Here is a 16,116-nt window from a genome sequence, read left to right as displayed (position 1 = left end):
ATATATATATATATATATATATATATATATATTTCTATATATTAGAAGAGGTGGTTTCAACATGTGAGTTTTTTGTCTTTAAATTCAATATTGAGGGTATTAAGGTCTTTAAAATAAGTCCTAAGCTCAATTTGATAATCTTTTGTGCTTTGTTTTTTTAACCTCCTTAAAAGTTTTAATAAAAGCACATTCTTTTCTCTTTAATTATCAACAATGCTATGTAAAAAATTTACAATAATGCCATCATATGTGGCCTTGCATATATTTCCACATACGTGGGCCCCCCTATCTTTCATTTATTTTTTATTTTTATTTATCTTTTTTTATGTATAAAATTATTTCAAATATATTATATTCAAGTAAATTGATTAGTAAGATGAAAATTTATTGTAAAAATTAATTATTGATACAATTAAATAAATGTTATTCTTTATTTAATTTCATATCAAATATATAATTTACTTTCTTTCTTATTTGTTACTACAATTTCACCTAATTTAATTTTTTTTCTAATATATAGAAGAGAAAATTTCGATATGCCTGCTTATGTTGTCTTCTTCAATCGTGATTTTATTATATTGCCCCTAATTAATTATTATAAGTCATTTATATATTAAAAAAATAATATTTAATTTTAAAAAAACAGACATTTATGACATGTCTATTTCAGTTGTTTCAATCGTAATTTTACTTTCTATTACATCATTTTTAATGAATTATTATAAATTATTTATATATTAAAAAATTAATAATATTTAATATAAAAAGTAAAATAGACATTTATAACATGTCTGTTTCAGCTGCTTTAATCGTAATTTTACTAAATATCATCCCTAATTAATTATTATAAATTATCTAAGTATTTAAAGCAGCTCTCCGTCGATCTGTCGGCTTCAGTTGTTTGCTCCGTGATTTTACTATATCATTCCTAAGTAATTATTATAAATTATTTACATATTAAAAGATTAATAATATCTAATAAAATAATAGAATAGACATTTGTGATATGTCTGCATCAGCTACTTTAATCATAATTTTACTAAATATCACCTCTAATTAATTATTATAAGCCATCTAAGTATTAAATAAATAAATAATTAAATAATATTTAATTAAAAAGATAAAATAGATATAAAATGATAAGTTAACTCTTGATGTTTTAAAATAACTTGACGTCTTAAATGAGATTTCACTTACTTTTTTTTTTCACAAGTATCTTTTATAGTAATTTTATTAGATCACTTCTAGTTAGTTGTTGTGAGTCATTTAAGACATGTTTATTTCGTTGTTTCAATCATGATTTTACTATATCACCTCTAATTAATTATTATAGTCATCTAAGGATCATGTCACTTAAATTGGAGTAGAAAAAGTTTTACACAATAATTAAAAAATTTAAATTATTTAAAAAATATAATTGACTATCAGTGACACAAAACTCTGGACAAGGAGAGTAGCGTATATTTTTTAAAAATTACATAAAAAATATTATAAATTACAATAATTAAAAATTTGAAATATCTAAAAATAATTTAATCTATTATATATTTTTATAAAATACTTAAAAAATACTATAAAACACAATAATTAACAACTTAAAATTTTTAAATGATATAAATATTTGGTTGACTCTCGAAATTGTATCAGTTTCACTTAAATTGAAATAGAAGAAAAATATTATAGATCACAATAATTAAAATTTTAAATTATTTTAAAAATACAATTGACTATCAATGCCACAAAAGTTTGAATAGAGAGAGTAACATATGTTATTTAAAAATTACATAAAAAATATTATAGATTACAATATTAACAACTTAAAATATTTAAAAACATATTAAAAGTATGATTGATTATCTAAATTCAATTTGTGTCATATAAATTATGACAAAAAAACATATATTGAGCTCATGCTAGATCCTGGATGGCTCTTAGGATGTATATGCAATCCAAACTTTTTTTTTTTAGCTTTTGTTTAAATATATCAAAATTAAAAATACAAGTTCTAGTACAGTGCATCAAACAGTGCATAAGAAATAATGTTAGCATAAATAATACCAATATTATTAATACAAGCATTATTAATGCAAACATTGTTAATACATTCTATCGGTATTATTTTTGTACACTCTAACAAATGACTCCACATTTCAATGTAAGGAGCATATATAAAAGCAAAGTTCAATTAAATATCTACATAAGTATATTTTATCGTGTTCCCAAAGTCAGATAATTTAAATTAATATGAAAGATGGTAACTTATAGTTTTCTTTTCTATATAATTTTTGAAACACTTAAAATTTGAATTTAAAATATTAATTTAGTTTAACTTCAAAGAACAAGGTGACAAATAAAAGAGAAGGAAAAAATGAAAGCAAATGATGTTTATGGCAACTTAGTAAGGGAATATAATGCAGGTTATTAATTGCAATTCACATGTGATGTAACATGTAATGACTAGATAACCCTTTATCTTTTTTCTACACTTATTCTCAAGTCTCATGTATCATTTTTAATCTCAAATTTTCTACTTAATGTAGCAAATCTCAATCATATGATTAAAGATATAAACTTTTAAATGCATCAAATTTTATTGTTTATATGAGTAAGTTATACATAATTATCTTGTAAGACTTAACTCCGTGAAAAATACTACTAGGTTGTTAATATGTTTTGTATATTCATGTTTTATAATTCATAATTCGAATTAATATCAATTTAACTTACTGTACATAATAAAAATATCTTAACATTGGCACGGGCCATGCTCCTCTAGTATATATATAAAGTTATCTTTTGATAACGTTTGCCCATTTTAAAAGTTAAATATATTGATAATAAATTCATTACTAGTAGTAATATACCTACAAAGGAATATAATTCAAGAATTTACATATTCTAAAACTATTTGAAAATTTAAAATTTTCAAATTTGATGGAAAAAAATTATAATTGTAGCTTGTTTTGTAGATTTCAGTCACTTCATGGCAATATTACGGTTGAAGAAAGCAATAAAACTCCGCATCACGCATGACATAAAGCGTGAAGCAATGCGAGTGAATCATTAAAGTGAAGCAATGATACAAGTGAGAGTGCCTCAAGGCAAAGATTTAGAGACGAAGAGGAATATTGTGATCCCCCTGAGAAGATTGGAAGAATGAAGATGACTCCTTGTTATGTTTTGGGCCTTGGATCACTTGTGAGCCCAAGTTGCATTTAGGATCACTTTTGGGCCCAAGTAATAATAAGTGGCCTTTGGGTCTACAAATAGCTATGACTCTCTTTATTTTAGACTTAGATGATTTTGAATGTAAGTTGACACATGAGAGTGTTTTATTAAAACTTGTTGGGAGTTTCTTTGGTTGTTGAGAAACGTAGATGCTCAGAAATCTATTTTCATTTGTGTTTTCGTAAGAGGTTAGTGTTATCGGTAATTGATAGGAAGGTCTAAGGTTTAATATATCCTTGGTTGTCCTCTCTTTATCGATTTATGTCAATCTATTTATCTTTTACTTTATCGTTTAATTTCATTGTTTCCTTCTTTTTTGTGATTTTATATTTAGTGTATTTTCTTTGTTTTTGTGTCATTTTCATTTTTGTAGTTTTGTCTTGTATCATTTGGTATCAGCGTCGAGCTTGATTTCGTTCCCACGAAGTCAATCTTGGGTCTATTTGTGTTGGACAATCAAAAATTTCAAAAAAAATTACTATTCACATTTTTGTCTTTAGGTCTAATTTTAGTCTTTAATTTTGTTTTTTTCTTGTGTTTTAGTATTAAATTCTTGTTACCTAACACTATTAGAGTTTAAACCTTGAATTTAAGCACAATCGGAGGATCTACCATTGTTGAGAAGCACAAGTTTAAAGGTTGAAAGTGGGTGTTAAAATCTAAAATTTTTGGTTAAGAATTTGAGGAAAATGATGTTTATAACTTGATTAGAGGGTGGAAAAAATCTTAGGTTCAAAATTTCATTTCATTCCGAGCAAGGGTTGAAGAGTTAGAGATTTTTGTGTTCTTGGTGTCCTTGAGAAAGATTCAAATCTTCCTCTTGATTTTTCTTCAAAATGTGGTGTTTGATCTAAAAAGGAGAAAGAAAACTTTACAAAAAGTGTTTTTCCTAAAGCATGAAAAATGATTTCAAAGAATATTCCACAAGAGAGTACAAGGGAGGGACCATTTAGAGGGCAAAAAGGACATTTCAAGAGAGAAGGGTGGGTGACCTGCCTTGCATCTGTGGCCAGGGTGATCTTGGTCTGCTCCAGCAGGTCCAACGCATCTCAAATCAGTAGGGGAAGGTCCTCCTGCGTCCAGGGTGTGCTAGACATGCGCCCCACCTGTTGCAACAACTCCCCAAACACACCTCAACACAGAACACCTCAAATTGAGCGCAAATCAGCCCCAACACATCCCAAACACGATTTGACACTTCTCCAACATCAATTCAACTTCTAAAACACTTCTCATCACTTCAAAAACTCTATTAAATCAGGTTCAGACCATTAATTTCATCTCTTAATCCTTCCTTTCATTTCTTTGATTCTTGAAACTAATTAACGATTAAATCATAATCTACTTAGTTGTCTAATTAGTTCTTGATTTATTCTTCTTTGTGTCTTGATTTCTTGTGTATTTTCCTTCTTTTACCTTTTTTTTCTTAGTTTAACACTTGAATTCAAGTTCTTTAAAGTACTTCACTTCTTAATAGAGTTATATACGTTAAGCATCCAAGATCAACAAGTCGAGCTAAATTGTGAGGCAAACCAACCCCTTAGATTGAGAGTGTTAATTTCACTAAATTAATTGTTAGTTGTGTTGAGTGTCTTATTCATAGTTATAATGGCACCGAGAGATGATACCCTACCTATTTCAAGTGGGACAACCATTGATAATCTCATAAAAGCTATGATGGGAATGCAACAGAGTATCGATGTTATACATGAAAGGATATCGGGCCTCAAGGAGAAGGTAGAAAATATGGATAGAAGGGTGTTGACTTTGGAAGGGAACTCAAACAATGGAGGTTCCAATTCGAGCGGGCACACTCAAGAAACTTCCACCGCCGTCTCTCTTAGAACACTACACCACCTACTACTACTTCCGATCAAACTCCACGCCAAGTAGCCCGATCACTACAATTCAACCAGAAAACGCCTCAAAACCCCACCCAAGCTCCATAAATTCTCACCCCTTTATCAAACACCATAAAATTAAGTACTAAATTACCAAATTCCCTAGGAATGAACCCAAAAGGCCTAAATCCACCCTACTACCCACCCTATAATCTACCCCAAATCCAAATACCATACTACCAAAGACCACCAAATCCAAATCCAAATCCACCCTACCAAGATCCACTTAATCAAATTCCACCTAGACAAGCCGTTGGAGTTCAAGAAGAGTTTGTAGGACATCTAGATGGATGGTATGATATGGTGCACAAGGACATGAACCAAGGGACCAAGGTGGTTATAGAGTTCATGACATGGGCCTCAATTCTATCAAGGTCACCATTCCTAGATTTCATGGAGGTAGTCCCGAAGGGTACCTCAAATAAGAGTCGCAATGTAATAGCATCTTCTAAGCTAATGATTTGAGTGATGTTAAGAAGACGACCTATGTCGTTGCTCAATTTGAGGGATATTCTTTGACTTGGTGAGAATCAGCTAAGAGAACACAAAGGATCCTTCATGGAGGTCAATATTCACCAAGGGATGTTATGAAGGCCCTTATGAGAGCCAAGTATATACTCGAGATATATAGACAAGGATTTCTTGCCAAGTTGTACAATTTGAGATAAGAAGACAAGAGTGTTGAAGCATACTATGATGAATTTCAAAATCTACTCTTGAAGCTTGATTATAATGAGGATGAAGATCACACCAAGATTCGGTTTAAGGTAGGATTGAATCAAGAAATTATCTCTTGAATGTCAATACATAAGTTCACTCGGATGGATAATCTCTTAGAGGCATCTCTTGATGTTGAGAGAGATATCAAGTTGGAGAAGGAGGTCACTAAGTCTAAGATAGGGAATCAAATATCCTCCAATTTAAGTCAAGGCCCCGAATTTAAGAAGGCTTTTGAGAAGAAGACCATTGAGAAGAGTGCTCCAAAGTATCCCCCTAGAGAAGGAGGTAATCCTAATCTTAAGGGTACTCAATGCTTTAAATGTCAAAGATGGGTCACTAAAGGAGTGAGTGTCCAATACGAAGAGACATCATACTTCGAGAAGGTGGTCCACACTACAAAGATGAAGTGGAGCAAGTGGAAGGAGTTGATGATCTTAATAAGGATGTGGAGGTTGATGTGAATCCATATGATAAGGATATCACTGTTTCAAAATTTTTAGTCAACAAAGTGCCAATAGAGGATGTTTGGCCTCAAGAAGGTGAGTTTAGCATTCCACTTTACTTAGCTACACATGTCATGCTCCCTCCCACTACTAAGAACTCCTCATAATTCCTTGATCTTGAACGTGAAGTACTCTTGAATTTGAGGACAAATTCTCAGTAAGAGGGTGATAATGATACAAGTGAGAGTGCCTCATGGCCAAGATTTAGAGACGGAGAGGAATATTATGATCCCCCATGAGAAGATTGGAATAATGAAGATAACTCCTTGTTATGTTTTGGGCCTTGGGTCACTTTTGGGCCCAAGTTGCATTTAGGATCACTTTTGGGCCCAAGTTGTAATAAGTGGCCTTTGGGTCTATAAATAGCTATGACTCTCTTTATTTTAGACTTAGATGATTTTGAATGTAAGTTGACACTTGAGAGTGTTTTATTGAAACTTGTTGGGAGTTTCTTTGGTTGTTGAGAAACGTGGATGCTCGGAAATTCATTTTCATTTGTGTTTTCGTAAGAGGTTAGTATTATTGGTAATTGATAGGAAGGTCTAGGGTTTAATATATCCTTGGTTGTCCTCTCGTCAACGATTTATGTCAATCGATCTATGTTTTACTTTATCGTTTCATTTCATTGTTTCCTTGTTTTTGTGATTTTGTATTTAGTGTGTTTTCTTTGTTTTTGTGTCGTTTTTATTTTTGTAGTTTCGTCTTGTATCAAGCAATGAAGAAGAAGAAGGCGCAGTAGTGGGAATGCCTCATTAAAGTGAAACCGTGAAGAAGAAGAAGAATGCACAGTAGTGACAGTCGCACAGTGAAGAAGAATAAGTCGTAGTAGTGGACTCCAAAGTAAACTTTAGAAAATTGCAGTAGTGGTAGTCACTGCAGTAGACTTTTTTTTCTTACAAAAAAATTAAAATTGACCCTAAATATAAAATCAACAGAAGTGAATCTTTTTTTAATTTAAAATTGACCCTAAAAATAAAATCAATATGATGCTCTCGCATCAGCCACACGCAGCGAGAAAGTCTTGCATTGCTTTCGCAACTCGCATTATGCGACAATGCAAGCACATTCCTGAACACTGGTGAAAGGCAAAATCAATCAACATTTAAGTATAGTTGTTATAGAAAGATAATTTTATAAAAAGTATAATGATATAATGATTGTCACAATCATTATAAGTTGAACATTGTTACAAAAAAGTAAAATATAACATTTTAATTGATTCTAAAGAAAACGTGATCACTATAGTAAAATGCCCAAGAGGGTGACCCAAGTCTTAATGACCCCTTGCCAAATGGTGGTTCTAGTAGTGAAAGAAAGCTCATACCTAACTCGCTATGTTTGGTTAGTAGTGAAAGAAAACTCATACCTAACTCTCTATGCTTGGCTAGTTAGTAGTGAAAGCTCATATCTAACTCGCTATGCTTGGCTAGTTAGGTATGTTGAGTAGGATAAGATCGCCAGCCATATTTATTCGTTGTTTTGTTTCCATTTGCTTTCATTTGAAGCAAACATCATATCCACCCTAGTAACCTACAATAATAACATACGTAGTGTAATCCTATAGGTGAGGTTTAGAGAAGATGGAGTGTATGCAGACCTTGCTCAAACATACTTGACTTCAAAATTTTGATGAAATTGGGTGCATTAATGCTAGTATGATCGCATCATATGGCAATGAAATATGGGTGATGATGAAAAAGAGTTCAAATTAAAGGGGTTTAGTTAATGAGTTAATAAGGCAACAAAAGGTAAAGTTGCATATATCTTCCTTTTAGTTGGGACCAAGAATATGCATTGACCATAACTTTGAGTTTGCACATCCAGACACCTCAATTCGTCTCCATCATGTTACTTAAACCCTTCAGCTTACAAAATGATCATTAAACACCTTCAAAATTTATATGAACGTTAGCATCAAGTGTCCACGAGAGGGACGAGTGGGAATATTTAGTTGTAAGTTGTGACCAAGTTGAAGTGTCTAGATGTGCACTCTCAAAGTAGGAGAGCTTACTTGCCAACAGGGACCAAGTTTGAGTATTTGTCTATGTATCATACCTATATAAATAAGAATGAGAAAAGACATCTTCCCCCCCTCCCTCCCCCCGGAACTTGTCCTCCGAACTCACTTTAGCACTTAAACTTAACTTCCATTTATTTACCCCCTTAACATCTTTAAAGTGAATTAAAATCCCCCCTTAATTGCTCGCGTGTAAACAAGAGTCGTTGCGCGTGTTAAAATTCGTTTTTCTGTCTATTTAATTTCTTTTAAATATTCATTTAAAGAAAAAAAATGCATATATTTGTAAAAAAAAAACACTAATATTCTATTTAAAATATAGTTAAAAAATTGTTAAAAAAATTAAAAATAGACACCTTTTATTCTTTCTTCTCCAAAACATCAACAACACTCAAATTCCTCCATTAACAACCTCAAATCCATTCTCCATCAACACTCTTCTTCAATCTTTTTCATTTTCCTCCATTAACACCATCAAAGAACAACCACAAAGACACTAAATTAAAAAAATTTCTCTATTGAACACCTTTTATTCTTTCTTCTCCAAAACATCCACGACACTCAAATTCCTCCATTAACAACCTCAAATCCATTCTTCATCAACACTCTCCTTCAATTTTTTTCATTTTTCTCCATTAACACCATCAAAGAACAGCCACAAATACAATAAATTAAAAAAATTATCCATTAAACACCATCTCAAACTTCAATCCAACTCCCTCAAAATTTGAACAAAAATTAAATTAAATTGATGATTTTGTCTTTGAACCACTTACCATCAATGAAATTTCTTTTAATATCTACTTTTGTCATCATTCTCCTCGTTTTGTCACCATTCTCCTGATTTTTAGTTAGTCCAAGAGAACTGCCTAATTCGAAAATTCACATAAAAAAAAATTATTCTCCATTGCTCTCCTTTAATTTCTCACTTTGTCCTTTGCAAATAAGGAAAATGGATTATAGTTCTGCACTTTGGTTTGTTTTTTATACGTGGATTCACAAGAGACATATTAGAAAAGTATATAATTGAGAGTTGTTGGAATATTTAAAAAAAAAACATAAATGGAGAATGACGACAAAATTTTGTTGAATTTCTACTTTTTTAAACTCCAAACTTGAATTAGAAATAAGAAAAAAAAATATTACAAAATTGTTTGTAGGGTGGGGTTGCGGCAGGTGGAGATTGAAAAAAAATAAAGGTATTTTTATATTAACAAAGAAGAAGGGAGGGAGGGGGGATTGGGGATTGGAAGGGGAGAAAGAGCTGAGAGGGGGAGGAGACCTATTTTGTTGGGGAGGGGTTGCGGGGGAGAAGGGGGGCGCTGGAAGAGGACGGAGGGAAGGGGGCTGAAGAAGAAGGAAAAGTAGGGGGGAGGGAGTGCTGAAGAAGAAGGAAAAGGAGAGTGGAGGGCATTTTTATTTAATACTTATATATATATATTTTAAAAAATACACAAATAGTATATGTGTGAAATTACTTTTTTTAAAAAAATTATAAATTTTTACGTGGTAATGACGTGGCGCTGAGGTGGCGCTGAGGTGTGGAGAGGGTAACACACTCTCTGTCATGAGACTGATAATATATATTAAGGGGTGAAACTAATTCACTTTAAAGATGTTAAGGGGGATAAATAAACGAAAGTTAAGTTTAAGTGCTAAAGTGAGTTTGGATGACAAGTTCAGGGGGGGAAATGTCTTTTCTCAATAAGAATAAGTAAACATATGAAGAAGGGAAAAATACATAGACAGGCCCCTGAACTTTTTGACTTTTTTCATATTGACACCTCAATTAGGCCATTTATAATACAAGTACGACCACAAGGATGGACGTGTGAAAGTGTGATGAACCCGAGCCTTGGAGTGTGCAAGAAAAATGCAAAAAAGGTCCTAAAACACACACCAAAACCGAACCTACACTACATTCCATGGGCAACATTTTGAGGCTTTTCATTAAAGGGCCTTTTGGTCATTTTGTATTCTATTTATAACCTAGTATAAATAGAACATTGTAGGTCATTTTGTCTTAGATTTTGCTGAATATGTTGAGTGTATAACACTTGAAACATTTCCTCTCTAAGGAGAGAAGACCACCAATCCGAAACTAGGGTGATACAAGTGTGGATTTCACTTGTGTTGCATTCAAGGCTTGGAAACGAAGGTGCTTGGGGAGATTGACGTCCCTCTTGTGTCAACGTAGGAGTTAGGTTAATCGTTGTATGTAGTGTTAAGGGTCCAAGATTACCATATTCTTGGATTCTTAAGATTATACCAACCAAGGTCTAACTATCTATCTATTTTGTTTATGTTGTAATCGTTTGTTTGTGTTCTTGTAATTCAAATCCGTGACTTGTTGTTCTTGTTCCATTGTTGTTGTTCTTCATCTTATTGTTGTTAACATAGTTTGTTGTTAGCTGTTTTTAGGTGATAAACACATCAATACATTGTGTTCTTGTTATTGTTTGTTGAATCCGAGTGTGGTCTTCAAAAGGGTCCTCAGATCTTTGATCTTGTGGACTGATTTTGAAGTGTGTTTCGTGTTGTCCTTGTAATTCTTGTATCAATTTACCTATTGAACTCTTTAGTTATTCACAAATTGTGTCAGTTAAGCACAAATTGCACAATTTCAGATTAGATTTGGCGCGTGAAACTCACTGCCATGATATGGATATTGTAACCAATGATAATATTACCTGTCATCCGAGAATTTAAAAAAAAAAAAAAAAAAACATTTTTTCCGTTCTTCCTCTAGTCTCTTCTCTCTTTCCACCATTAAACTCACCTATTGTAAACCTATTCAATAGATACATGGCTTAATTGAGGTGCCAATGCAAAAAAAACTCAAAAAATTCAGGGGACTAGCTATGTATTTTTCCTATGAATAAGTCAAAGGGGATTGCACATGTGTAAAAGAAATTTGACTTATATATGTTTGTGTAATTTTCCGATGAAGGGGGTGTCAACTGATTCTTAAAGGCAACTACTATTTTGGTTTGCAGAACCTTGTATCTTTCTTTCTAATTTGAGAGTTCATCACATTACAGTAAACTTGCCCATACTTTCTGTGGTGGTACATGATTCTCATTGTTTAAATATGCTTAAGCATCTTACATAGGAGCGGAGTCAGAAATTCTAACAATGAAACTCTAAAACATGATCGAATAACACAACTTGCTCTTTCATCTCCACAGTCATGTACTCGTGTACACCTATAAATATACACGAAGGAATAAATTTCCATATCATCACTCTAAGGCTGAATACGCTCTGGGATTAATTTGCAAGACATCAACATCGCGACATGATGAAGTGTGCAAGAATCAAGTGATGATTTAGTTGAAAGCTGAAATTTTTGTAACATGAACAAGTTCAAGAGTATTACAAGATAAAAGGCCATGCAATGTATAGCCATATATCCTATTTCCAGTAACTGAGAGAGTATATTTCTTCTTTTCTTTCTCAGTGTTTGGCTACATTTGCCTCTTACTATTACTATGTCACTAACAATAATACAACTTCTCAAACACAATGCTTTAAACAAAGAGGATGGATTTTTCTTTCCTTTTTTCCTCTTTGTTAACTGAGTTATATCTGAGATAGTGGAAAGGTGGGCTATTTTTCACTTTTTTTTAAAGCGAGGGATGCAGCTCGAAGACTCCCTAAGGGTTACTGACCTAGTACTACTCTCGTCCAAACACGCTTAACTGCGGAGTTCTGATGGAATCTGTTGCGTTAGTGCTGGTATGATCGGATCCAGGCCCTTTCTCACTTGGTCGGTCAGTTGACTGGATATCATCCTTTGATCTGTACTGATAACAATTTGCTGCATAAAGAAAAGCAGCAAAATTGACGAGACTCATGATAGTGAGGAGCCAATAGAAGTAGTCGAATCTTCCGGTGTTTATATTCTGGGAAAGCCAGGATTCTCGCCTTTCGCCTTTTCCACGGGTGACAGACTTGACAATGCTGTTCAAAATTGTGGCTGCAAAGCAACCAAGACCACCATCCACAGCAGCATATGCTGAACCAATGCTTCTCATTGCATCAGGAGCCTCTTCGTATAGAAATTCCAGTAATCCCACTATGCAAAAAACTTCAGCTATTCCTATTAGGCAATACTGGATTAGTAACCAATAGGCACTAAGGTCAGACATCGGAGTCAAAAAACTAGCCTGGTAACCATGTTGTATCGCGTAAGTTCTCCGATACCTCTCGAAGACACCAGCCCACGCCACCGAGAGTATAGAGACTGCCAAGCCAATGCCAACTCTTTGAAGCTGAGAAGCACCGTGGGGGTTTCCAGTGATCCGCCTAGATATTGGGACGAACACGGAGTAATAGAGGGAGAGCAGGAGGAATATGCTGAGGCCTGGAAAGACCGGCATACAGGTCACAGGAAGTTTCAAATGTCCCATGTGAGTGTTCAAGGTATACGCTTGTTGGACCGATAGAGTCAAGTACTCTGTTAGAACCATGTTTAGCATTATAGTGCAGGCTGGAATCGGGAGAAGTTTCACCAGGATTTTAACTTCTTCTACTTGAGTCACGGTGCAAAGCCGCCAAGGATTGGCGCCATCATCTTCCTTTAGCTGCAGAGCTGCTTTGTCCAACCATCTACATTGAGCACACATATAGTGAATGAGATTAGGCCTTCGGGAGTGTCATATCACAATGGTATACGTGTTGAAGACATAATTAGGTGATAAAAAGCTTAAGCTTTTAGATGAGATAGTCATACAATGCAATAGCATCAAAGAAGTGAAAAACGGAGCAGCATTTGGAATTTACCTGAAATCATCGGTATGAGCTATCTTGTTGCTGCCCTTGATAGCAGATCTTTTACCAGGAAGTTCATACAAGCCCACAAACTCGCTGCTTTGGAACAAAACATTCCTCTTCCGGAAGGCAGCAACTAGGACTTGGGCCACACGTGTGAGAGGACTGCCTCCGGGCAACCTATGCCTATACAGAGGTGTGCCAGCAAAAAACAACATGTTGGAAAGGCCCATGGCAATTGCCAATGACCCAAAAGCAGCTCCCCATCCATGTTTCATTTGAATATACACTACTGCAGTAAAGGCCACGATCGCCCCAACTGTGACTGATAGGTAAAAGAAGTTGAAAAACCTGTCCAGGTGTGACCTGTAGTTTCTGCTTCTCTCATCGAATTGATCAGCCCCGAACGATGAGACACAAGGCCTTATCCCTGCTGCTCCAAACCCCGTCACATATAGCACCGTGTATAAGTACATCATTTGCCAAGATTTTGCTGGTTCGCAGTTGCCTAGAAGAAGGGCAATCTGATCACACTGATCTTGATTTGGCACAAACACCTTTATGATTGCTAACAATGTTATTCCTGTTAATCCCTACAAAACCATGAAAAAATAAGTGACTAGTACTACCTTTTATTATCTTTACTAGACAAGCAAATTATTCATCGATTAATTACCGCTAGGTAAATGGTGGTAAAGATAGCAATAGTCCAGTATCTACCAAGGTAAGCATCAGCAATGAAACCACCCAACACGGAGGAAGCCTGTGATATGCCCAAGAAATTGTTGACAGCATTGGCGGAGCTAGAGAAAGGCCGGTGCATAACGTAGAACATAAACGCCACCATGTTGACAGATAGACCAAAGTAAGCCATTCTCTCAGCCATTTCATTTCCAAAAATGAACAAGGCAGCTATCCAACCACCCGTCTTGTTTATATCCGGAATAGGCTTCCCGTGGATATTCACTGGAGTAGCTCCTCCTACTCCGCCACTATAACCACGTCCAAAAGCTGTCCTCCTATCATCCGATTCAAGGAAGTAGATTCCGAGTTTCTTTGAACCCCGTTTTGGATCAGGAGTCCCTCCTAACTGAACTTCAGGTGATTTGATTTCCATCGCATTACTGCCCATCCTTTCGACTCTACAAGCTCCCTCCCCCGCCTTCTTTCTTTATCACACACACTTCATATACACCAACACTGAAACCAAAAAGGAGAAAACTTGTAAGGCTTATTACATCGAGATTTGGTAAGAATAAGTTGAATAACATCCTACCAAGATTTCCTCCATTGCCTAGAGTCTGATGTATTTAGAGTCGGTGGGTTCAGAACGAGTGTAACTTTATTTTATATATTCAATGTTTTTTCCCGTACATAGTTCGAGTTGGAAGTAATGAGTTCAGTTGAATCGATACACATCCAAGATTCACCTATTACATATAGTACCATGGTAAGGATTATGATATCAAGTTTTGGAAGAATTAGTTGAATAACATCCAACCAAGATTTCCTTCATTGCCTTGAATCCAAATTATACATAAGCGAATTCAATACCTAGAACCAACAACAACAATAACATGCCTAGGGTAATCCCATAAGTAGGTTTTGGGGAGGGTAGAGTGTACGCAGATCTTACCCCTACCTCGTAGAGATAGAGAGGTAGTTGCCGATAGACCCTTGGCCTAAAATAAAGCATTCCAAGTAGTTCGAAAAAGGGAATACAGAAAACACAACAGTAAAAACAACTAAATAATGTGAAATAGAGAACAATACACAATATACATAGGTAAGAACAGTAATGACAAAACAATAACGCGATAATTGAAGCATCAAGATCTAGCGTATGCGGAGTCAGAATGAATGTGATCTCATTCTTCATAAACATTTCAAAAGTTTTTTCTACATATCTATACAGTTCAAACTCAAAACAATGAGTGCAGCAAATTCACAGAACCCGTCCTAGATCCGCTTTAACACCTGATGTGAAACATGTTATTACCACTTACCAAATTTTTATCTGATTAGAAACTTCTAGACAAACAATCTTGGGACTGAGACATAGTCTGTTGTTGTAGAAATTCAAGAATTACTTGTGACAACTCTATAAATAGTGTCATATACAAGAATATATTAATAACAAGTCCTTGAAACATAATGGAAGATAGAATTTCTTTTTACTCTTAAGTGATACTTTACTATTGAGACATGCATCACTACTACAACAACAACATACACATAATAATCCCACAAATTGAGGTCCGGGCACGGTAGAACGTACGCAGATCTTACCTCTACTGCAAAGGTAGATAGGCACATTGTCTAAAGCAGTCCAAAAAGTTCACTAACATCACTAGTAGATAAATATATTATAAGTACTCAAAACACAGATTTGATATTCATTTTCTTGATGATGAAAAAGAGCAAAACATTATTAAGTAACATACCTTAAAATTTTGATAATTAACAAGTAACAATGCTAAGGACATTGAAAAGTCCAATAGCGATGTACTATATAAAACCAAACAACAACAACAAACACATTATAATCCCACAAAGTGAGGTGGGGGTACAACGTACGCATAACTTACCTCTACCGCAAAGGTATATAGGTTGTTTCCGATAGACATTCAACTCAACAAACATAGTCCAAAGAGTACACTAACATCACTAGGAGATAAAAATATTATAAAGTACTCAAAACACAGATTTGATATTCATCTTCTTGATAATGAAAAAGAGCAAAACATTATTAAGTAACATACCTTAAAATTTGGATAATTAACAAGTAACAATGCTAAGGACTTTGAAAAGTCCAATAGTGATGTACTATATAAAACCAAAGATTTTTAAGTCAATCTTTTTCAGTACAGATAAAGAAATTAAAGCAGAGAAGGACTAAATATGCATTGCCAGTTTGTTAGGTAGATAGGTAGTAAATGTACTTCTCAATCAATTCATTTATTGAGCCTATTTT

At 34.1% G+C, this 16,116-nt stretch overlaps 1 protein-coding gene across 5 annotated transcripts; it reads right to left on the bottom strand.

Moving 5' to 3' along the window:
• Positions 1 to 11,676: 11,676 nt before the first annotated feature.
• LOC107853886 (protein NRT1/ PTR FAMILY 6.1) lies at positions 11,677 to 16,111 on the bottom strand. 5 transcript variants are annotated; one of them, XM_047412538.1, is made up of 5 exons: positions 15,905 to 16,002; positions 14,419 to 14,572; positions 13,819 to 14,342; positions 13,155 to 13,735; positions 11,677 to 12,980 (listed from the first exon to the last, which is right to left on the bottom strand). In XM_047412538.1, the coding sequence occupies exons 3-5, from the start codon at positions 14,272 to 14,274 to the stop codon at positions 12,047 to 12,049; spliced, it is 1,971 nt and encodes a 656-aa protein (XP_047268494.1). In that variant the 5' UTR covers positions 14,275 to 14,342; positions 14,419 to 14,572; positions 15,905 to 16,002; the 3' UTR covers positions 11,677 to 12,046. The 5 variants fall into 5 exon arrangements, with proteins under 5 accessions (XP_047268494.1, XP_047268495.1, XP_047268493.1 ...); XM_047412539.1 differs by lacking the exon at positions 14,419 to 14,572 and having other exon boundaries at positions 15,905 to 16,111; XM_047412537.1 differs by lacking the exons at positions 14,419 to 14,572; positions 15,905 to 16,002 and adding an exon at positions 15,731 to 15,902.
• Positions 16,112 to 16,116: the final 5 nt, after the last annotated feature.

This window comes from Capsicum annuum, chromosome 5 (genome assembly GCF_002878395.1).
Source record: "Capsicum annuum cultivar UCD-10X-F1 chromosome 5, UCD10Xv1.1, whole genome shotgun sequence".
Taxonomy (NCBI): domain Eukaryota; kingdom Viridiplantae; phylum Streptophyta; class Magnoliopsida; order Solanales; family Solanaceae; genus Capsicum; species Capsicum annuum.
This window is presented reverse-complemented; position numbering and strand designations above follow the sequence as displayed.